The sequence below is a fragment of the Lepidochelys olivacea genome (genome assembly GCF_965140295.1).
Source record: "Lepidochelys olivacea isolate rLepOli2 genome assembly, chromosome: 1".
In the NCBI taxonomy this organism is placed as follows: domain Eukaryota; kingdom Metazoa; phylum Chordata; order Testudines; family Cheloniidae; genus Lepidochelys; species Lepidochelys olivacea.
This window is the reverse complement of record NC_140411.1, coordinates 159546771-159570625: the sequence shown is the minus strand read 5'-3', so window position 1 is coordinate 159570625 and position 23855 is coordinate 159546771. Positions and strand designations below refer to the sequence as shown.

General features: G+C 38.6%; 1 protein-coding gene across 10 annotated transcripts in view; it reads left to right on the top strand.

The window, feature by feature from the left end:
• The window catches only part of PKNOX1 (PBX/knotted 1 homeobox 1), a 62894-nt gene that overhangs the window by 12509 nt on the left and 26530 nt on the right, over positions 1–23855 (top strand). For 5 of the 10 annotated variants that reach the window (XM_084616769.1, XM_084616761.1, XM_084616762.1 and 2 more), the window contains 5 exons: positions 1133–1193; positions 3276–3365; positions 11575–11676; positions 18725–18852; positions 20419–20590. In XM_084616769.1, the coding sequence (XP_084472895.1) occupies positions 11626–11676; positions 18725–18852; positions 20419–20590 (351 nt within the window). In that variant the 5' untranslated portion in view covers positions 1133–1193; positions 3276–3365; positions 11575–11625. Of the gene's footprint in view, positions 1–960; positions 1194–3275; positions 3366–11574; positions 11677–18724; positions 18853–20418; positions 20591–23855 lie in introns of those variants that run through there. The other 5 variants (XM_084616767.1, XM_084616766.1, XM_084616765.1 and 2 more) reach the window with 4 other exon arrangements.

Here is a 23855-nt window from a genome sequence, read left to right as displayed (position 1 = left end):
CAACATTAGCTTTCTTCCAGTATTCTGGAACGTCCCCAGTGTTCCAATACTTATTGAAAATCAACATTAATGGTCCAGTGAGCTCCTCAACCAGCTCTTTTAAAACTCTTGGATACAAGTTATGTGGGCCTGCTGATTTAAAAATGTCTAACTTCAGTAGCTGCTGTTTAACATCCTCCTGAGATACTAGCGGAATGGAAAGAATGTTATCATATGATATAACTCCCTCATCTTTTTTTTTCACCTACATACAGAACAAAAATATTTATTGAACACCTCTGCCTTTTCTGCATTACTACTGATAAATCTACCATTTTCATCTAGTAATGGGTCAATGCTATTTTTAGGATTCCTGTTGTTGCTAATACACTTTTAGAAAACTCCATACTGTCCTTAACTCTTCTGATCATAGATATCTCCTTGTATCCCTTTGCTTTCCTTATCCATATTCTACCATTCCTAGTTTCTGATTTATATTAACTACTATCAACTTCTCCTTTTTTCCATTTGTTTATATTTGCCTTCACTTCCTCTCTAAACCTAATCTAAGGTAGATTTTTTTTTTAACCAATATGGCATTCTTCCTCAATTGTGAGATTTTGGGGATATAGTACGGTGTTTTTAATGATTCCCAATTATAATTCACACTTCTCTGATTAAATTCCTCTTTCCACCTGACTTGGCTCATAAGTGTGTTAAGTTTTGTGAAATTGGCCCTTTTAAAGTACCACGTATATATATTACTGGTCTGGACTTTACATATTTAGTGTGCAAACAGAATAATCAAGTCATGATCACTTGTATTTAGCTACCATTAATTTTTAATTTTGTGACTAGGTCCTTTTTATATGTTAAGATGAGGTCTTATATAGAGTTCCCCTATGTTGGATGCAACACTTCTTGAGTTAGGAAATTGTCATCTATACTGTTTAGAAATCCAAGAATATTTTATTGCTGCAGCATGAGACATCCAGAATATGTCACTCAAATTAAAGTCCTCCATGATCATGTAGCATTTTTCCCTATATTTTATAGATAAGTGTGTAAGGAGCTGGTCATCCTGTTCCCTGCTATGTTTTGCTGGTCTGTAGCAGACACCAACTAATACCCCATCTTGTGCTTTATCTGTTAGGACATTGATCCATAAATATTCAAGATCATTTTCTTCCAAGTTGTCAGTGATTCAGAAACAGGTAATGGCATTTTGACATAGCGTGCCACTCCCTCTCCCCTTTATCCTTCTTAAATAGGGTGTAACCATTGATTTTAACATACTAATCATGTGAATCGTCTCACCAGGTTTCAGTAATACCAACTAGACTGAATTTATGCCCAAAAAATGAGCAATTCCTTATGTTACCAGCATCCTAGCATTGGTATTTAGGCAATTAAAGAATTTCTTCTCTTTATGTCCTTTGGTTCCTTTAATTTTCTTATCAACATCTAAATCTGTGATATATGAGTGCTCATACCTTCCCTCTTTAAATCTTGCCCTATTTGTAGGAGTACACAAGGAATAAAATTAATTTTAAAAAACCTCAGCAATATTAGACTCAAGCCCAGGCTTCACACTGTCCCAACCTATGGAGGCCCCATGATTTCCTGTGGCACTCCAGTCTCCTCTGATGTCTTCTACAGGAAAACATAGTGGTCTGCTAAGGCCTCAAGTATCTTCATGGGGAGGACTGCACAACCACAACCTCATGTGATTCCCTCCCATTCAAACTAACACAATTTCCTCCCACAGCATCTTTTCCTATCCAGTCTCCACACTTCAGTAACACCCTTCCACCTGGGTCTTGTCCTCCGTAAGCACCTTTCTCTGCTCATACTTGGTATCTTACATGAGGGAGGGTCAAGGGACTATTTTTAATTCCTAGAGGAGCAATGTTAACCCTCCCCCATAGAGTAGAATACAATCCCTAGCCCACTACAATACATATAACGTACCGATAACATTCATAAAGCTAATGTAGTGGTCCCCAGATATACGGCCTGCAATTGCGGTACTGAGGCCACAGATCTCCCTCCACAAAGACAACAGTGGGGAGTTGCAGAAAACTAGGGATGTCCAGCTTCTTGGGGGAGGTGGGGCTTTGGTGGATAAAGGGAGAAAGTACTATGAACCACTGTGTCCTCATTATAGTTTATCCCAGGAATAAAAACTGGCCATTTGAGGTACTGGTTCTACACTGAACACAACTGAAGTTCTAGATCTCAAATCCAACCATTTCCAGTTCAGTTTCCAAAATTTGGATTTGGGGTTTTTCTTTTTTTCATTGTAGCTAAATTTTAAAAAAATTGCTTTATGATTAGAAATATGGAGTCTTGAATAAGTGAATACGTAGTTTTATTTTAAATCACAACTGTGTATTAAAGAATCACCACTCTTTAGTTGTTGTTGTTTCACCATTTGACCTCTGTATGGCGTTAGTATCTTGACCATTCCCCTGAGATAGTTTTATTGACCATAAACTTTGCTCTGGGTTAACTGCCATTTTTCAATAGTGTTTTCAGGAACCATATTTTCTGAGTACATTTTCATAATTTCTGCATCAGCACTCATTAAGTGCTAGTTTTAATATGTCAAACATAATTCAATATTAAGTGATAATTTAAAGAAGTCTTTTTAAACTGCTTTGTAAACCTACAATACAACCTACCAGCTTTCTGCATATGGGATGAATAATTCCCAACATTACATTCTGCATATTTTTTCATGTAGTAGGTCACTTATTTTTTTCACTAATAATTGTTGAACTTATTTTGAGAGAGTACAATTAAGAAGGATATCAAAAAAGCTGATTAATAGTTCTTGGCTCTGTGTTTGATTTGATATGGAAGAGCTTCTTTTAAGACAGTACACAGTTGTTCTGATTTGCCATCACTAGATTTATTTTGGAATTTGCCTTGTGTTGCCCAAGCAAATGGATGTTTATCCAGAGAGTAAAATACAAAGGTTCCACGTACAATGGAAAGATGATCAGCAGTCACAATATTTCCTTTCCTTTGCAAGCACTAACAAAAGCAACATTGGAGGTCGTAAGATCAGGGCAAGTCAACAATAAAGACTGGGCAGTTTATTCTTTTTTTTAATACATCCTTTTTTCCCCCCAAAATAGAAATGGTAGAAAAAACATCTTACCATTACATTTTTTTTTTATAACCCTTGTTTTTATTACTCTGTTTTCTGGGGGGAAAAAGATTTGTTTCCAGCTGATAAGCTATTTGCCAAATTATTATTTCCATCTGAATTTTTCCTTGTTGATTCCTAGGTGTGTATCTGCTAACTTGTGCAGCAATGAGCCTGGAATTCAATCTGCTGGAATAAGACAATGGCTTCTACGTCCAGTTGAAATAAAGGGGTGAGCAGCTTCATTGCAGCTGGTACCATGTTAACTCCTCCTCTAACAGGCAGTGTGCAGATGGAGGCAAATTCCATTATATTTGAATGGAAAGTGCAGTCTGTTCCTCGCTAGCCTGCCTTGGGCAGGAGAAATACCCATTTTTATTTTTTTTCACTTTGCTATGTATGAACACAAAACCATGGACAGTTGTATAGAAAGCATTGGTACTACTACTAGTACTGCTACTAGTCATACTAGATCAGGTCAGTGGCCCACATCTACAGTATCTGTCTGTCTAACTGTGGCCAGTACTAAATGCTTCAGAGGAAGGTGTAGTTTAATAAACAAAAAATCCTATAAGGAACAATTATGCACTAATAATTCCATAGAAGTTTCTTCATGACCCACGGCAATTAATGGTTGGTTCATACCCTGAGGAATGAGGTTTTAGATCTCTTATAACTATCTGCCGTATGTAGTCTTCCTGCAAATGACATTGTTTATATCTGTGAATATCTGTTTCTTTATTGAATCCTACAAAGCTCTCTTTTAGCCATATCTTGCACCAATGAATCCCACAAGGTAGTTATGCTTTGAGTTAATATCACTGGATGTCCACTTTCTTATTATGAGAGTAAATAGGAGCACATGATTGACCTGTATACCATTAAGGATTTTATATACCTGACTCAGCTCACCTGTTGATTTCCTGTCTAAACTACATAGACCTTGTTCACACAAGGAAATCTTTCCATGCCTCTAATCATCATTGTTGCTGTTCTGTGAACCTTCTCTATTTCTGCTCTATCCCTTTTTTAATTGAATTATATTTTTGCTGACTAGAATTGAATGCAGTATTACAGATGAGGATGTACAGCCAATTTATATAAAGACATTATATTGTTCTTTCTTATATTCTCCCTTTCTTAATAAAACCTAACATAATTTGTTTTTTTTTGCCACCACTGCATAATGAACAGCTATGTTTCTTTAGTTATACACAATGAAGACTCAGTCTTTCCTGAGTGGATTCAGTTAATTTAGAGCCAGTCAGTGTGCATGATTATCTCAAATTGTTCTTTTCAGTTTGCGTTACCTTGGAGTTATCTTAGCTGAATTTTTATCTGTCATTGGCTTGCCCAGTATCCTCCTCATCCACAGAAGGAGGCTATAGGGGAGGACCACTATGATAGGATTCCTTTTAGAGGTCCTCCTCAAATGTTCCATTTAGAGGTGGTGATGTTGGAGCCCTTCTCAGTGGAATGAGCTACTGATCTGCTTCCAATTACCAAATATCTCTTCCTCCTCCCCTTACACCTAGGTGGGGGAGGTGCAAACGTGGAGAGTCTCCTCTGTGTCAGAATCAGGCATGATGGGGTCATCCAGGCCATTGTTAGGACCTTGTTAAGTTCCTCATGTTCTTCTGTAGTGTTGATTAGTGTACATAACTTATCTTCAGAGTTTGCCACAATACTGTTCTCACTATTTTCAGGTCATTTAATAATGGTATGAAATTCCATTAGTCCGAAAAAGATTCCTTTGGACAGACTCCCTTTACACATTGAAAATTAATGATTTATTCCTATTTTCTGTTTTCTCTCTCTTGACTAGTTTCTTACAAAGAACAGAACATCGTCTCTCATTCGGTGACTACATAGTTTCCATAGTAGCCTTCTGTGAGGGACTTAATATGAACTTTCAAAAGGATTTTACCAAATTATGTCTTCTGATTCTCCTTTATCCATTTAATTTGACTTATTCAAATAATTATAGTAGATCAGAGAGGCACAATATAAATTTATAGAGCTATGTTGGTTTGTCCCTCTGATATCCCCCTAAGACATGAAATGAGAGTAGCCTATAAGAGTAGGGAAAATGTACAGTTCTTTTCCTCACTCCATTTAAGTGAAGACATCTACATGGTTTCCCCAAGCATAAACTGTCAGATAAAACAGAAAAAGAGACACACCTGAAGATATGATGAAACTCTGAGAAAGCAGCCACTTTAGAATGTGGCCCTTTAGAATCCTACAAATTTTACTGAAACCTCCACTTTAACTATTAAGATGAGCGCTGGTCTTCACAAGACTGCTTAGTCCTTACAATCGCGTGTCTCAGTACAGTAACGAAATAATACAGGTTTGATGAGTAAATGCATTTATTCCTTCTATTCCCACCTTCCCCTCTTTATAACTTCTGTACTGGAGAAATCTGTAATATTTTGCCATTCCAAAAAACAGATACTGAATCTATAGTTTTATGGAGATGGAGTAGCAGTTAACTGATACCTTCAAGCTAAATATGCTCCTCTAGTAAATATATGGGATAGTGGAATTTAAATAGTAAACCCAAGATAAATGTAGCAAGAACTTTGAAGTGTTCCTCATTCTTTCCATTCCATAATTAGATAGTGGAATGACACTAACCTAGTAGTCATTATTTAATAAATTTGGGTTAGAAAATAGAAACCTCCAAGTATCTAAGGATTTGAGAAAACACGTTGATCTAATTCCCAAGAAAATAAATGAAAATTTGGCTTATGAAACCCTCATTTAAATACTTTATAATTTCATTATCCTTTTTTTATTTTATTTTTATTGGACTTTCCTAAGGTGGTATTTATAAAGTAGTATAAAATGTGAACCTTTTATTCATCCTTGTTACATTAATGGGTGGCGCCACACACAATATTTAGCACCACGTTTAAGAAATTAAATAGCAAAAATCTATATTAAAATAAAATTGTTTCTTGGTGCTGTAAAAGTTTTACAGAACATAAATACTCTCACCATCTTGAAGAGATTAGTCTTAGTAAGATCAGATAAGCACAAGATATAGGAGAGCTGGATTTATTTGAAGAGGGGCAGAGAGGGAGCTTCTCAGAGGAAGCCAAGGAGGTTGTTCAGGGGTAGTTGGTGGCAGTCTAGAAGGCAGAGATCTGAGGATGGAAAAAGGAGACGAAGGAAGGAGGAAGATAAGCGGTCGGGGGAGGGAGTGAAGGGGAAGAGGAAGAAAGCATAGGAAATTGAGGGGATAAGAAGAAATGAGAGCAAAGATGTACGTGGAAGAAAGATTGTGTGAACCCTTCTAGGTGATGAGAAGGAGCTTTAATTTTTTACAGCAAGAGATGGGAAGGATGGAGGAATTAATAGGCTGCAGGTTTAAAACAAACAAAGGAAGTACTACTTCACACAATTAAAGTCAACCAGTGGAACTCATTGCCAGGGGATGTTGTGAAGGCTAAAACTATAACTGGGTTCAAAAGAGAATTAGATAAGTTCATGGAGGACAGGTCCATCAATGGCTATTGGGATGCAATCCCATGCTCTGGATCTCCTCAGCCTCTAACTGCCAGAAGCTGGGAGTGGATGACAGGGGATGGATCACTTGATATAAATATATCCTGTTCAATCCCTCTGAAGCATCTGGCATTGGCTACTATTGGAAGACAGGATACTGGGCTAAATGGACCATTGGTCTGACCCAGTATGATCATTCTTATGTTCTTAAGAATAAAATGTGGTAGTCAAATGGTGTGTGAGAAAACTAACATTAGTAGTATATTGGAATGGTAAAAGATAATTGAAAGTTATCAGAATCAAGGTAAGAGGATGATCTGGTGTAGACATGTTTTGATCAATGGTCACAAAGAGAAAAGGACAGATTTGGAAATATTAAAGAGGAAGAAATAACATGAATTACAGGGATTGGATACATGAAGAGGAGGAGAGAGAATATAGATTTTGGAAGTATTGTAAGGTTGTCAGTTAAATCCGAGAAGGGAGAAGTTTTAATAGAAAATCTTAAACCTGTTTTAATAGGTCTTAAATTTGAGATGGCAGTTAAACATGAAAAAATAGATTCTTCTTGGAGTAGTGTCCCTGTGGGTGCTTCACCTTAGGTGTGTATGCGTCCCTGTACCTAGGATCTGCGATTTTTGGTAGCAGTGCCTGTTGGACTGCACATGAGCCCATTCTCCCCTGGTCTCACGTTGTGAGCAGCAACTATATAGGGCTGTGTAATCTAACCGTCATCCATTCTTTTGCAACCGCCCTTGTCCAGAGACAGAGTCTTTGCAGAGCCCGTTCTAGTGCCTTTAGTGCTTTTTATAATGATATGTTTTTTCTTTAAAATTTAGATAGTTAATAGTTGCTTCCATTTTCTTTCCCTTTTTCTCCTTGTTAAATTGTTTTTCTTCCTCCTCGTTACCCTTTAGTTCAGATTGGTATTTCCCTAAATTCTTTCCTTCACAGGAGTTATCCCTACATGGGGGTTATGCCAGGATACCCTGGGTTGAAAAGGTGCCTCTCTTGCCGAGAGGCATCCCCATGAGCAACGGGCACTCCCAATGCATTCGTTGCTTGGGAGAAGTGTGCTTCCCACAAAAATGCACACAGTGTCTCAGGCTCAAAACTCAGGCCTGAAAAGCCTGTGAATTGAAGCTGAAACTTTTAATGATGGAGAGTTTGCTGCGGCTAGCCTCAGACTCCAGTCCTGGCATCTCTCCAGAGCAGCGATCACCGACAGTACCGACATCTGCCACCTCACACTCTCCACTATCCATGAAGAGAAAGGCAGCAGACTCTCACAAAGAGAGTAAGAAAAGGGCCCCAAGTTTGCCTACCAAGGAGCTATCCCAGAAAGAGTTCCCTGACAAGGTCAGTAGCCTCCATGCTGTCAGGTATAAACACAGTATCTTTGACTCCCTGGGACCTCCAGTACCAACACTGCCGATAAGTCCAAGGACCCCAAGAGGACCGGACTGGACAAGACTGCACTGTCAGGCAATAGAGGCAAAGAGAAGCCCAGAACCTCAAAGACGGCACAGAGGACACCACCTAAACACACAGTACCAAGTGCTTCGGCACTGACAAGAACTTGGCCTTCACCTACCTCACAATCGACAGAGCACATAGTCATCTCGACACCATCAGCACCAACAGTATGGGCATTGATGCACATGCTTCCCATGGTACCGACGCAAATACCGTCCCTGATACCGATGTTGTTGATGCCGGTAATACAGGAATTTAGATTCCCAAAAGACCTGCTCATTTCTGAGACTCTGGAATCACCCCTGCTTTGCACTGAGCTCCCAGCGATACGCACCTGTCCTTGCACAGTGTAACCGGTACCACATTGTTCACCATCACCATCTGGGACTGCTCGCTCCTTCTCAAGTGAAGACAAAGATGTCGATGAAGTTCTGTATTCAGTGATATTGCATACCCCCCCACTCATATCATGGACTACACAGTGCGAACTGCACACGCGTACTAGATACCAGGAGACCAGGTGTGATTCTGGGCCTTGGTATGGGCACCCATGGATGGCCCCCCAGGCCTATGCCCATGCAATGACCTTGCTGGGATTCATGAGTTGCTTTTACACAACAGTTTCCCAGAGGGAGAGTACTCAGAGGGAAAGACCTAGACACTCCCCATCCTTCTCGGTATCCAGATCTTAGCCTGAAGCACAATCTTTTGAGGAGCAGGAGAGAATAGAGTAGTGTCTCCATTTAGGTGGTCCCTGACGGTGAGGTGGCAGAGAGGTCAGGGGTCCTGATCGCGGGGTAGGGTGGTATCTTCTCCTCTGTGACGTCATGTGCTCATTAGATGAGACGCCAACTGTGTCTCAAGATGACTACTGCACAAGTGTGTCCCAAACGGGCACTTCTACTCAAAATGTCTGATCAACGGCCCCGGGATACACCGACACCTGAAGTAGAGCATTCACAGGGACAGCACTCAAAGAAGAAAGCATTATCTCCATTTTACAGATGGAAAAACTGAGCCATAAGGCTGTTTTAGTGACCTTCCACCTCAGTCTGGTCTTGTATTTCTAGGTAACACATGGAAGGAGGCACTGCTCTCCAGGCCACCTAAGGTGGAGAACCTTGAGAGACCTCCCTCACCAGATGGTACAAATACCAACTACCAACCAGGCTTTTGGCCACCACTTACATCCTTTTTACCATGCTGTCAATCACTATGGACCAATGAGGTTTAAAGATCCCTTTAAAGGTGTTATAGAAGTCTAGTGTTGTAATATCTAGGTACAAAATACCTTTCTTGTTTTGATTTTTATCCCAGTATTAATGTGTGTAAGTTTGTTTATGGCAATATAGCAATGTACCTTTTGTCATGAGAAATTTTATGTAAGAAAGATTGTTATAATGGAAAAGTTTTATGAAAAAGATTGTTAATTTCTGCCCTACCCCCAGGGGTGCTGGAACTAAGGGTGTTGGTGGTGTAGCAACACCCCCTGGCTTGAAGTAGTAATAACAACCAAATACATGGTTTCTGCTTTCAGCACTCCACTATAAAAATTTGTTCCAGCATCTCTGCCCACCCATATCTATATAGATTAATGAGAATGCAATGCAGTATTAATAGATTAATAGTTCTTATATCTTCAGTGCTTGCTTTGGGGTTGTGTGGGGTGAGTATAAGGACAATTGCATTTTAAATGGAGATGGGCCAAGAATACACAAATCAGGCCTAGGCTTTCTGTTATTAAATGACAGAATCTCATGATCTGCTCTTGTGAGGTTTTTGACTTGGAATGGTGTAACTTCTGCCAAGATCAGGTGTTCTTGTGAGGCTTCTACTGACTTGGACTGAAATATTGTAAAAATCCTGTTCTCTTGAGATCTTTGCTGCCTCCAGACCAGAACCAGAAAATAGCCTCCTCCTACTTTTTCATTAATACTGTAAACAAAGGATCTAGGAATGTGAATCCAATCCCCTTTCTTCACAAAATTGAATGTCTTTCTAAACATTATGCTGAGCTCAACCACAGGATAAAGGTTTGATTTAGGAATTGCTGGGTGCTGTTCTATGGCCTGCATTATGCAGAGGATCAGATGATCATAATGGATCTTTATGGCCTTAAAATCAGTGAAAATGTACAGTAGTGCCTAGAGGCCCCAATCAGGATAGGAGCCCCATTAGGTGCCATATAAACACATACAAAGGCTTGTCCCAAAGAGCGAAGACTAAGGTTAACATTTTGTCATGGTTATTTTTAGTAAAAGTCACTGGCAATAAATAAAAATTCACAGGAGCCCATGACCTGTCTGTGACTTTACTAAAAGTAACCAGGAGACAGGGCTGGGGGGTAGGGGGGAGAGGTAGGGAAGAAGAATGACACCTGGAGCCCCAATTGGGGGTACGGACTGACAGCACCAGCCCCACTGCCATGGGTGGGGGGCACGCAGCCCCACGACTCCACCTCTGGCCACAGCTGCACACAGTCCTGGCTCCAGCCCCGGCAGCAGCCACGGTAGGGAGTACATAGCCCAGATTCCAGCTCTAGCCAAAGCCATGGGGCAGGGGCCCACAGCTCCAGCGGGGAGAGAGGAGTGGACAACAACATATGGCTCCAGCCATTTTCGTGTGGGGAGTGCGGCAGTGGCGCATGGCCCTGGCCCCAGTATGTGGGGTGGCAGTTTGCGCATGGCTTTGGCTCAAGCCCCAGCCAAAGGGGTAGGGAATACACAGCCCCAGCTGAAGCCACACAGTCCTGGCTCCAGCCCCCACTACAGGGCAGGGCACACATCACCAGCTGCAGTCAAGGGGGAAGGGGTACGTGCACAGTCACAGCCCCAGGACAGGGGCTCACAGCCCTGGCCAAAGCCACGGTCCTGGCTTCAGTCCCTGACAGCCAAAGAAGTCATGGAGTCCAGTAAAGTCATGGAATCCGTGACTGCCGTGATCTCTGTGACTAAATAGTATCCTTAGCTGTGACCTTCCTCTGTTCATGATATGAAAACCCTTCAACAAAATGAAAATGGAGAATATTCTTCAAACTACCTGAAATGTTTTCTCAATGGAAAAACTCCACTTGAGACTGTTTTTAATATCTAGAAAATAGAATACATATGGAAAATAATGAATAATTAGTCATCTTGATTGTCATATACTACAGTGATATGCAAGAGTGTGGGAAAGATTTGGCAACAACCAAAGCACTCCTGATGACTGGACACATTACAGAAGGAAAACATGTAGGGTTCAGAGCCTTAAATTTCCATAGCTCAATTAATTTAAATGTTTTGTTTGCGAGAGTGATGGCTGCGTAAAAAAATAATATAATTGCATGATCAATTAAATAACTGAGTCACTTTGCTGTTGCGCACACAAATTTTGGTAACATTTTTTGCATTGTGTAGAATCCATTTTAAAAAAAATTATTTTTGTAACTGACATCTTTTACTCTTTTCTAGAATATGTGTTCTTTCTTGTGATGATTTGACATTCTAAACCCTTCATTAACCATGATGGCAACACAGACATTAAGTATAGACAACTATCAAGATGGGCAACAAGTGAGAGCATTTTTTCTCCTCTATGTATTGCATTACTATTAGCAAGTGAAAAATTTACCTTTTTGTTTAAGGTTAGGCTCTATATGTGATGTTGCATCTTGGAGCAGTGGTTCCTAAAACTGCATTCAAATTAACATTAGTCTGTGGGCAAGTTATGCCATTGATCCGCACTCTGAAGACCTGTTCTCCATTATTGCTGTATGCCAGCCTGAGCAGTAGGTACAAGTCTTCCTGCCAGTAGATGGAGATAGTGTTAACTGTCAGAAGAAAAACTGAGTTGTTGCTTCCCCTACAAAGAGGCCTGGTTAGCTGAACAGTAAGTTCTCTTTTATTTCCAAAGAGGCAGGTCTCTGGATTGCTGTCTTCTTTTTGGAGTACCTCCTGCTTTTATTTTGGAGAGCTTTTTTTCCATAAACCCTTTTCTTTGACAGGTTTACTTAGTTTAGAATACTTATTTGCCTTGGTAAAGAGATGGTGGAATGGTGGATAAAAATCACTGATTTTTTTAAAAAAAAAAAAATTTAAAAAATTGGATTATTTTGATAAAATGCTTTTTGAGGAAAAAACCTATCTAAAGATATCTTTGAGCTATAATGTATCTTAATTAAAACAATCTCATCCTGGAATAGGGATTATAAATTCTAATTCTATAGTATGAGACAATATGTTCATGTAATGTTTAAGAAAAGTTTTGTAAATGAGTTCCAATAGTTAATGGATTAGGGATCCAATCTTATGAGATTCCAGGGGCTTCTGTATAGATTGTTTAAGTTAATCTTTCTATCTACCCAATGGGGCTCAGTCTAGAAGATACCATCAGAGATGCTTAGTTTTGCAGTTCTCAACCTGTGAATTTGTGTCTGCACTCCAGAGATAACATTCTTGTTAACAGCAAAAGTGTTTTAAAATAAATAATATATAGAGGTGAGAAATAACAGACCTCACCCTGTTGTCCCTCTGCAAATTTGTGTACACAGAGTCAATCCCTTTTATCTCTCTAAAAGTGCGAAGTTTCAAAAAGTTCAGTGAATAGAAGATTATTGGGGGCGGAATAGATCTGGACAAGGAGAAAAAGTCTGAAGATAAATGTGAGAAGGGAGGGACAGGCAGTAGAAACAAAAGTGAAACTATTCGAGCAGCATATTCCAGAAGTCTTAAGGTCTTTCTGAGTGTAGCCTTCATTGATTTGAGATCTACCATACCATTCTCTCACTAGAAGGGAAAACCTATAATGGCAGAAGACTGTAAAAGAGACCCGGTTTGGGAATATTTTAATGAAGTTCCTCTACCTGTGGGTAAAACAGGCATGCTTGCAAAATGCAAACAGTGCAACAAAGAAATGCAAGGCCTGGTTGCCCAAATGAAACAACATCATGAGAAGTGCTCCTTCTCAGGAGGAAGCTGTATTGAAGATGATGAAAGGAACGTGTCTGAATATGCAGGATCTTCAGGTTGGTAAACTTTTTTTATTTCATACTTCTTTCTTAAGGACTGCCTGTCTTCCTTCTGGACTCTTCTTAAATTGTCGTGTTTGAGCAAAAAATATATTTGTTACTCTGTGGTACTGTCATTTTAGATGCAGTTGTGATTAAAAAAAATAACTGAAATAGGCAGATCATCTTTTTACAATTTCACCTTTAAAGTAGTACTGAGTATCAGTGAATGAAATGAGTAATACTAAATGAGCAGTATGGTAATAATAAAATAACTGCATTGATTTATTTTGTTTAGGAGAATCCATCCTCAACATACAGGATTCTGAAGACTATCCACCTTCAAGATCACCATAATTTTCCATAGTTTCAGAGTTATCTGCCAATGATAATATTTCAGTCACATCATGTATGTCACATAGCCACAGTATATCAGCTGTAGCAAAAAGAAAAAAAAATCTCCATCATCCAGAAACAACCAGTAAAGATAAGTTTGTGATTAAAAACCAGCAGATTACAAAAAGAGGTAATTGATGAAAAAATTGCCCAGTTTGTTTATGCAACAAACTCTCCTTTCCATATGATTGAGAACCCACACTTCATTAACATGGTTCAGTCACTCAGACTGGGATACAGTCCACCAACAGAGCAGATGTTGCAGGCAAATTTGGATAAAGTGTATGAAAGAAAAATTGAGCAGTGTGCAAAAAGTTTAGAGGGTAAAATTGTTAACCTGAGTCTTGATGGGTGGAACAATGTCCATAATGATCCTGTTGTATGTGCTTGTGTGACAACAGAAGAAGGGAATGTCTTCCTTACAGAAACAATTGATACATCAGGAAATGCGCACACACGGCAGAATACTTACAAGAAGTAGCAGTAAAAGCTATAACAAAGTGTGAAAAAAATTTCAAATGTCTGGTATGCAGTTTGGTCACAGAAAATGCTGCAAATGTATCCAAAATGAGAAGAAATTATTTAGAAGAGCATGAAGAGAGTCCCAAGCTAATAACATACGATTGCAGTGATCATGTGATGCACCTCCTAGCCAAAGACTTCAGGTTCCAGAAATAAAGGCTAATGTTGTTGAAATTGCAAAATATTGCAGCGGCTGCTCTGAAAAGAGTGGGAGGAACCAAGGTAATTCTCCCACAAGACATGTGGTGAAACTCAGTAGTGGACTGTTTTGAGCACTATATCAAGAACTGGCCTAATCTGATGACAGTTTGGAACAAAATCATGAAAAAATAGATGGTACTGTCGCAGCCAAAGTTCTCAACGTTGATCTTAAGAGAAATGTTGAACGCATGCTGAGTACCCTGAAGTCTATTTCCGTAACCTGGAACAAAATGCAGGGAAATAGCTGTTTTATTGCTGACGCTGTTGAAATTTGAAAGGAACTGAGTGAGATCTTAAAATGAGAAATATGCAATGACAGAGTTAAATTACAAGCATTAAAAAAACGAATGGGACAAGCACTATTTCCAGCTTATTTTCTTGCAAATATTCTCAATACTTGGTACCAGGATCAAACCTTAACTGCTGAAGAAGAGGAGTTGGCTATGACATGGACATCCAGCAATCATCCCTCCATAATGCCAACTATAATAAACTTCAGAGCTAAGGATGAACCATTCAAGAAATATGTTTGCTGATGATCTTTTAAAGAAAGACACAAGAGTTAACTAGTGGATTTGGAGTCTTCAATCCATTTTCAACAGAAAAGCACTGTTAAAGTCTCTGTAATCAGAAATAAGGTGTCAGATGGGGGTTTCAACTCTTTTTTTGTTTTAAGCACTTGGATTCAGAGACTGCTGAAGTGATAATCTCACTTTTAACAGCAGTAGCTTCTTCAGCCAGTGTAGAAAGAATATTTTCTTCCTTTGGACTAATTCATTCCAAATTGAGAAATCATTTGGGACCTGAAAAGCTTGTTTTTTCTTTCCCAGATTATGACCAAACAGGAAAATGAAGGTAAAGACAACTGAGTGGGCTGCAGAAGCCAATATTTTAAGTTTCTCATATTGACCTGGATGACATAATCAATTTAATTTTTTTTAAATGTTTCATTTAACTATTTTAGTTTAAAAACAATTTTAACAAAAACAAACCTGGTTTTAAAAAAAACTTGAATGTTTAATTAAATTCAAAAATTCTTGTGCTTGTTTTGTTAAAATATCACACGTTTGCTGTTGAAGAGAAAAATCCAGAATACATAACGTTGTTTTAGTTAAATAAAACAATTTAAATGTCTGTCTGGTGGTGATCTCCTCCTAATACAGCATGGCAAGAAAATCCTCCAAATATTAATGATTAACCTGTTGAATTGGAGATAGTTCACTTCCCAATGACTTCATAAATATCTGCCTCAGTTACCTTTGGTAAATGAAATAACCAAACAATTGTTTCTTTTCTGATATAGCTGTAAAACTAATCTGAAAAGTTTTCACTTTAAAAATGTATAGTGTGTACCTTCTAAAAATGAAACCTACATCTATCTCTGAGTTGTGAAGAATATGTATTAAGGTTATAACAACCAACAAGAATGCACTTTTATGTAGAAATCCATGATTAGATCGAGTCTTCCTGACTAGTGATTTAAGTCATGATTTAAATCAATTTGATTTAAATCAAATCCACCCTGGCTAGTGGTAGTTTACTCCTGGGAGAATTCTGCACCCTAAAAAAAATTCTGCGCCATAAGTTTAAAAATTCTGTATACAATAGTTTCAAATTTGGCAAAATTCTGTATATTTTATTTGTCAAAATAACACAATATAATTATGCCAGTTTCAATTATTTTGGTAATTTATTTCAAAATATCTATCCGCAATTATGTAATTTTGAGTAGTAATTTATTTAAACTACAATACAGAAATGTATTTCCCACGCCCCTCAGAAGCAGTGCAAAGACTTGGAGAAGTCAAGGGTAATGGAGGAGCTGAGGAAGAGGAAAGTAATTGCTGGAAGGGAGCCTAGGTGTGAACTTGGAGGGTTGTTGGGTATGTGTGGAAGAAGTATGGAACCGTTTTTTGGGGGGTGGGGTAGGAGGGGTTGTTAGGGAGCCTCCCCCATGCAGACTCTTGCTGATCCCTAGCCTCATTCAGTCAGGCACCTCTGCCCCATCCCCATGTGTCCCTGAACTCCCACTCAGCCGGCCACCTTTCCCACCGTGTCCCTGCACCCTTCTGTCCCCATGTGTCCCCACTCAGCCATCCCCATGTGTCCCTGCACCCCCACTCCCATTCAGCTCCCACCCTAGTCTGTCCCCCCTTCTGAACTAGCCCTTCTGAACCCCAGTCTGTAACTCCCCAGCAGCTCCATGTGTTCCACCCTCCCCATATACCATGCTTCCTGAACTAGCCCCACAGGTAGGATGCTGTGAGGAACAGAGTCTTTTCTCTTCCCTGTCTGCAGCTGGGGCTGCTTCCACCGAGCAGCGTCTGCTCTCTGTTCTGGCATAACAGCGGCCCCTGGTGGGCAAAAGGCGTAACTGCAGCACTTCTTGGCAGAATATATTTTGTGCTGAGGAAAGAAAATTCTGCACGGCACACGAATTATGTGAATGCACAGTGGTGCAGAATTCCCTCAGGAGCAGAGCGGTAGTTCTTTTTTTGTTTTGCGCTTCAGGAGCACTCTGCCACAAGGTAGTCTTCTGGTTTTGGTGCGTCTTGGCTTCTGTCATCAGCAGGAAACAGCTGAAAGAATGTAGCCCCCAGATTTAGGTAACTTGTTTTCCCATTGTTAGCCAAAAAATAAGTCCATCAATTATGTCTTTCTCCAGGCACAGTAGCTTCCAAATCAGCTAACCCTTCCGAGAGAACTTCTTGAGGGTTAGGAAGTTCTGCCATTTTCTCAAAATTTCCTGTTGAGCTAAAGGAGGGCTCAGCCATGTCCGACAACAAAGTCCAAACAGCCTATGCAAGACTCGCTCCAGGATAGTGTCTTAAATTCCTTTTCTTTGTTGTGTGCGGAATTAGGTGAAGCTTTGTCCCTAGATGACGTCTGAATTGGTTACTCTAATATTTATTAAGGGGCTGACTCTTTCTTCAAAGGATTGCTCTTGAGAACAAGGTGGTGACAGCCCTTGTGAGGGTGGGTCCTTCTGTGCTTTTTAATTTTCTTTCTGAGGCCTTGATCCTAATGTGGTGATGGTGCTTAATGCAGCCTGGCTTTTCTGCGTAAGACACAAACTGCCATGGTTCAAGCAGAAAAAGAATCTTCTTATGCCACTGGTTCGGTGCCCCTAGGGGGACGTGACAAATGTTCAAGCTGGAAGAAAAATGCAATCCTTTTTGAAGGGAAGATTGGATTCCATGGTGGATAAGTTCTTCAAGTAGGATGATCTTTTTGTCCCCCTTAAGCGGGCTCTTAGTCTAAAGATACCTTGCTGTAGGTGAAAAAGAATGGAAGTCCCATTTTAGAAAGCCATCAGAAAGTCTCAAAGGCATTCTCAGTCCATTGGTGCCATTCAGGATGTTCTATATGTGCAGATTGAATTGCCCTACTGTAACTCTAACAATGTTCTTGTGGAGCTATAATATACCCAATATGATCATGGAATAGCATAAAACTACCCAAAGATTACAGGACTCTATATCCTGTTAGTAATGTTTAAATCATGACTTTTTAAGCTTATCTTTTAAGGTGCTTTGGTGCTTTCCTGTTTTGCATCTTTTTCTTGCCTCTTACTATTGCAGCATTTACTTGTGCCCTGCACTCCCACACAAACTGCAGAGTAGCTTTTCAGACTCATAGTCTCTCTCTAACATACGCTATTGGATGCCTTTTTAGGCTGGTATCTTTCACTTAACTTGATTTTAATTTGTCGTTGTTCTGTTTTAAGCTGATTAAGTTTGTTCTGCATGGATATGAAGATGAGCTCATTTAGTTGAACTGGCAAACAAATGCCTTGTTAAAATATTTTTAATGGCAGTTACTTCACTCCATTCTGCTGAAAAACTAGTAAATATTACTTTTTAAATACAACTACTGTTGCTTTTTACATTGAGTAGGTATTCCTATATTGTTTAATATTATCTGCATATGTAAAAGTTTAGAGGTAAATTGTAAGGCGAAATTACATTCCTGATTAGTGAAAGACTGCAACAAATGCTATATTTCAGTTCTGTATAACAAAGTGTAAATTTTAATGGATTAGGAAACTAGCTTCAGAGTCCCTATTTCCATCAGCATATCTGTGGAAAGGGAGAAGGAAATCAATAGGAGGGTAAAAATTTTATTGTGATTTCACCACAAAGGCTGGTAAGTCAGCGTTTTCGTAATCTCATTTTTGGAGTAATATATGTCTAACCTGTTCCAAAAATAGCTGCTTGTGAGACACAAAATGCTTTAGCAGTTCACTAATATCAATCATCCCAATTTTAAAGCTGAGTGCTGAAACTTGAAATGACCTTTACACTATCCAACAGAAAGTGTCAAGGATTAAATGAGTTTCTTGTTACTGCTTATGCTTTTTGTATAATTGCCAAATCATACCAAGCTTCTGGCAATTTACTAGCTTTTTGCATTGCTATTTACTTAGAAAACAGTATACTTACTAATAAATCTTTGTGCTTGGTGACGTAAAATAACTTATCCTCCTTTTTCTACAGATGCAAGTGGTAACCGAGTTAAAAACTGAACAAGACCCAAACTGCTCTGAAACTGATGCAGAAGGAGTGAGTCCTGCCCCTGTAGAATCTCAGACGCCAATGGATGCAGACAAGCAGGCCATTTACAGGTAGTATTATGGACTTTGGTTGTGTATTTGAAGGGTAAAAAGTACAGTTCGGGGTGTGGTTTTGCCTTTTTTTTTTCCTTTTAACTAGGCAGATTAAAACCAGATGAGTTGTAGTTTGCAAGTAAACGATGAGTAAGTTCAAATAAAATGGTTTCATTTTTAGATTCTTTACTTAAGGCAAAAATTTCCCCAAATTTAGGATTCTGTTGCATGATCTTGAAGACTATTATGAAGTGCACATGTCAGTTATTAAAAACAGATATTGCTATAGCTGTAGTGGGCAGCAGGCATCAAGCTTTAAGTTAGCAATAGTATTTTGTCTAGGCTATTGAGGAATAGTGACTTTAACTCAAGCTGTCCCGTTATATTTTATATGTTAGAATTAGCTTCAATAGTATGTAAGGCCTTTTCTCATTTATTTTATTTTATTTTTTTGTGATCAACGAAACCTGTACCACTTTTTCTGTAGATTAAAAATAAATAAATAAAAATGTGCCTTTTCTCACAACTCTGTAATACAAAAATACTTATCTTAGCACTTTTCATTTGAAGATATTAATCAGTATGTATAAACTGCAAAGGGAGGATGTAATTATAGCATGGGTAGGCATACCTGTGTTAGCTTTAATCTAGCTAGTGTGGGTAACAGTAGCAGTGTACACATAGTGGCAAGGACTTTAGTATGGGCTATCAACCAGAATACAAGCCCTCCATGGACCCTAGCCATGTACTTTGGTTGGTAGCCCATTCTGAAACCTGTGCTGCTATGAGTACACTGCTATTGTGACCTGTGCTAGCTAAATTTAAAGCTATCATATGTATGCCTAGCCATGCTACAATCACATCTTCACTTTGCAGTGTAGACATACCAAAAGTGTTTTACAAAAGCACTGTTATTGCCAGTTTACACATGGGGAAAATGACACATAGGAGGGAGGGTAAGTGAGTTGGCCAAGATGACAAAGTGAGTTAATGGTAAAATCATCTTAGTCCTGACCTGAGCCAAGTTAGCTAATTTCACAGTGAGTCTCTCATAATACAGGCCGTTCTCAATTGTACCAAACTGTAAGGTGATTTTATTATATTGAAATGGGGCACATATTGGAGACCAGATGTGTGCTCTCAGGCTTGTTTTTTTTTGTAATTTAAATCTGGTTTCATTCTTTGTGTCAGTGTTAATCCATTACACAGTGTACTAATACATCACCTTCTACTAAATAACAATTAATAAAATGGCATTTCATAGCTTCATAACTGCAATTATGATTTCTTCTTATTAAGGTCCAATTACATAGTCCTGCTTTATTATACAGCTTTAGTTATGTCTAAATCTTATACAGTTTCACTCTTATTTAAAAAAACAAAAGCAAAAAAACCCCTCACATGTATTTTGGCTAATATTATCAGTTGTGTTGTATATAATCTGTTAATAAAACTTACAGAATTGCTTTTCTGGATGAGTGGTGGTTAGGTTTTTACTTTTTGGATACCTAACATTATAAAGTAGTAAATATAAATTAAAAAAATATTTATTCAGGCCTGATTTTATTATGTATTTATTCCTAGGCACCCACTGTTTCCATTGTTAGCACTATTGTTTGAAAAATGTGAACAATCTACACAGGGCTCAGAAGGCACTACCTCTGCTAGTTTTGATGTAGATATTGAAAATTTTGTAAGGAAGCAGGAGAAGGAAGGAAAACCCTTTTTTTGTGAAGATCCAGAGACTGATAATTTAGTAAGTATAAAGCATTTTTATGAAGCAAATGACACTTCTCCCTCTTATTCCCAATTACTTCTCTCAACTGCTGCTCTTGGTAGATTCCCAAATCTTTTGATCCTACAGTGGTGTATTGTTAGTATTGCAAGTACTGAATTCTGAAACTATAGATCAGAAAAAGTTTGTAAACTTAGTCTTTTTATCCTTTTTTTTTTCTTATCTATAAACATCTATTGCAGTGATTCCCAAACTGGGGTTCATGAACCCCTGGGGGTTCACGAAATGTTACAGGGAGTTTTCGGAGGGGGAAAAATTCCCTAATGGCGGACAGAGCTGTCTCTAGGGACCCCAGGCAGCCCGGGGCCAGCAGTCCGGAGCCCCTGGACTTCCAAGAGCTAAGCAGATCAAAGCAAGCATATCTATCACACACATTTAAACTTCAAGACTCCTTATATGAAATAGAAAGGGAGGTGGATATTTTTTTCTGTTTTTAAAATTAAATAGGCAACTAATATTGTTTTTAAAATTATTATGAAGAATAAGTTTAAGCTTTGTTGTAACGTGCGTTGTGTGCCTGGACTGCTCAAGACCTGAATGCTTGTGCAAGAGGAAGTCTTTGAGTTGGCTTCTTAAATACCTTCACGCTGTTTCACATCTGATACTCCTTGATGAAACATAGGAGCCTTGTCTTATAACAGGCTTATTCAAAATTATACAAGCTACGAAAGTGAGATCTTGGAAGAATGTTGCCTTTTTCATAATGTAATTATACATAATAATTAATAATAAATAGTGTATAATCATGTCATAAAAACAAATTTTATATTTCCAAGATCACTGCTTTTATAATTTATACTCAGGTAAAGGAGAAAATCCCTGGAAATATTCATTTTTAGGAGAGGGTTCGTGAAACTTGACATTTTAATGAAAGGGGTTCACAGGTTGTTGAAGTTTGGGAACCACTGATGTATTGCATCCTTCATTTTGACCACATGCCTCACATTTTTCAATAGTTGTTTCCAGTATGTGTTCATAAAACAGCTGAGGTTGACATTATATTTAGAGATGAGTTAAGACATATACCCACTACAATCCAGTCGACTGTACAGAGTAGTTTCTCAGAAAGCAATCAGATAATTTTTGCTTCACTGTTCTATATAACTTATCTAGTCAGATTTTCCTGTTCTGTGTTCTTTGCCCTGATGCATCTGCATTGTCTGAGGGAGGAAAGGTTAGAAAATTTGCCCACTAACTTTTATACATAAAAATAAATCTGAGGCATGGTATGCAATAGGAATATAAGCAAATCTTTTTTTAAAAAAAAAATCAAGTAGAACAGTTTGTGTTGAATGATAAATCCGTTTGAGACAGCATTTCTAAATGATATTCAATTTGGTATTTTGGGCCTATGTAAAAAGCTGTTCAAATGTAGAGTCCTATAAGGTTGTGTCTGTTTTGTAGCAATAAATGGAATTCTGCCATTTCAGACAAGGCAGAGAGAAGGAACTTCAAATTAGGCTGCTCATGAGTACTTGCAGGTAGAGGATCAGAGATTCAGTACCTCTGAAGTCCCAGTTGCTCAAAAGAAGCCTACCAAAAGAGCATTCCAACTTACACAGAAAGAACTCACTGTCTGGTCCAAAAAGGCCCATGTGGCTCTTTTGGCATGCATCACACAAAAAATGTTTGACTACCTTATTTTTATGTTACAGTGAAATATCTTTTCTCTGTATTCTACTTAAGTCAGTGAGTCCTGCTAGTTTCTCATGCACACATGTCAAGCCCAGTAAAGGCCCTTCTCCATAAATTCAACCTCAGAAGTTTGTCTTAGTACATTTTGCATTGCTATTTCTTGTTAGGGCTATGATTTCGGTGGTTTTAACGATGAGTGTCAGAAAAATGTTGGCTTGGGATCTATGGCATCCACACAGAGTTCCAAACATATTTTTACAAGGTATTATTCCTTGAAGTCCACCTCATTGAACCTGTTGAAAGCAGGCAAAAAGATTATTGTATTGTCTTTTGATCAAAATATATTTTACCTTTTGGTTTTGGTTTTTGCACTCTGTTACAGCATATTTATATTATTCCTACATGGTTGCAAGTTCTGTATTTTTACAAACACAGTCTTGGAGCTTTAGAGACTCAGAATAGGGATCTATTATGTATCTTTGGAGAGAAGAGAGTTTCATATCCTTAGTTTTCTAAAAGTGTGTGCATAAGTATATTTTATAGCTTAAAAGACTGTAAACAAAGATTAATGATAAATGGTAATAGATTGAATTGGGGAAGGTGTCTATTGGGATGCCCACAAAGGCTGATGTTAACATTTTTAGCGGTCTTGAAGAGTCAGTAAACATGTTTCATTTATGAATTTAACGAAATTGGGGAAACAAGTCAGGGCAGAAGAATGTTGTAATAGAAAGGGACTTAGAAAGATTAAAAACATGCAGTTAATAACTTGGGGGAAGGGAAAGGTGGGAGACACAAGTCAATACATATAGAAAGACATGATATCATGGAGCAGGGAGGTAGGTAATAGTTCTTATCGATATGGCACTTGTGTGACTGTGGTTGAAATACTGGGTTTCTTTCTGGGTACAAGACCAGAAAGGTATTGACAAACTGGAAGGAATTGAGAAAGGATCATTGGAAACTATCAGGGGACTGGAGGGAGTGAAGTATAAGGAAACATTGAAAGAGCTTAATACATATTTAAATTAAGCTACTTGGAGGGGAAGGAAGACAATGTGCTGTATTGAAAAGGTTACAATAGGCTTACTTGCAGATTATATACATTTGAGGTGCAGAGAGGAGCTCATGGTGGAGGGCGACTCATGACTAGACTTGAATGAAAGGGAGATAGATAGCTTAGGATATTTCCATTGTCAAGTAGAAAGTTTGTTTTGGTGACTTCTAACTGAACAGAGTTAGACTGGAAGACCCAGTTTGTGTCCAAGAAAGATGGAGACGTAGTTAAGGAGTTAGTGAAATATTTACATTATATTTATTTATAGGCCTTTCAATGGCACTCCTCTGTAGTCTGAGTACCTTAGAGGCATTAATGCATAATCAACACCTATATGAGGTGAAGAGATCTTACTATCCCCACTTTGCAGATGGGGAACTGAAGCACAGAAATTCAGTGGTTTGTCCAAGGTCCCAACTAGGAAGAGAATTCAGAACTCCTGAGTCCCTGTCTAGTGTTTCAACCATGAGGCCTTTGTATCTCTCTAACAGAGAAGCAAGGTTTGATGTAACTTGCATAAGAAAAGGTCATTGA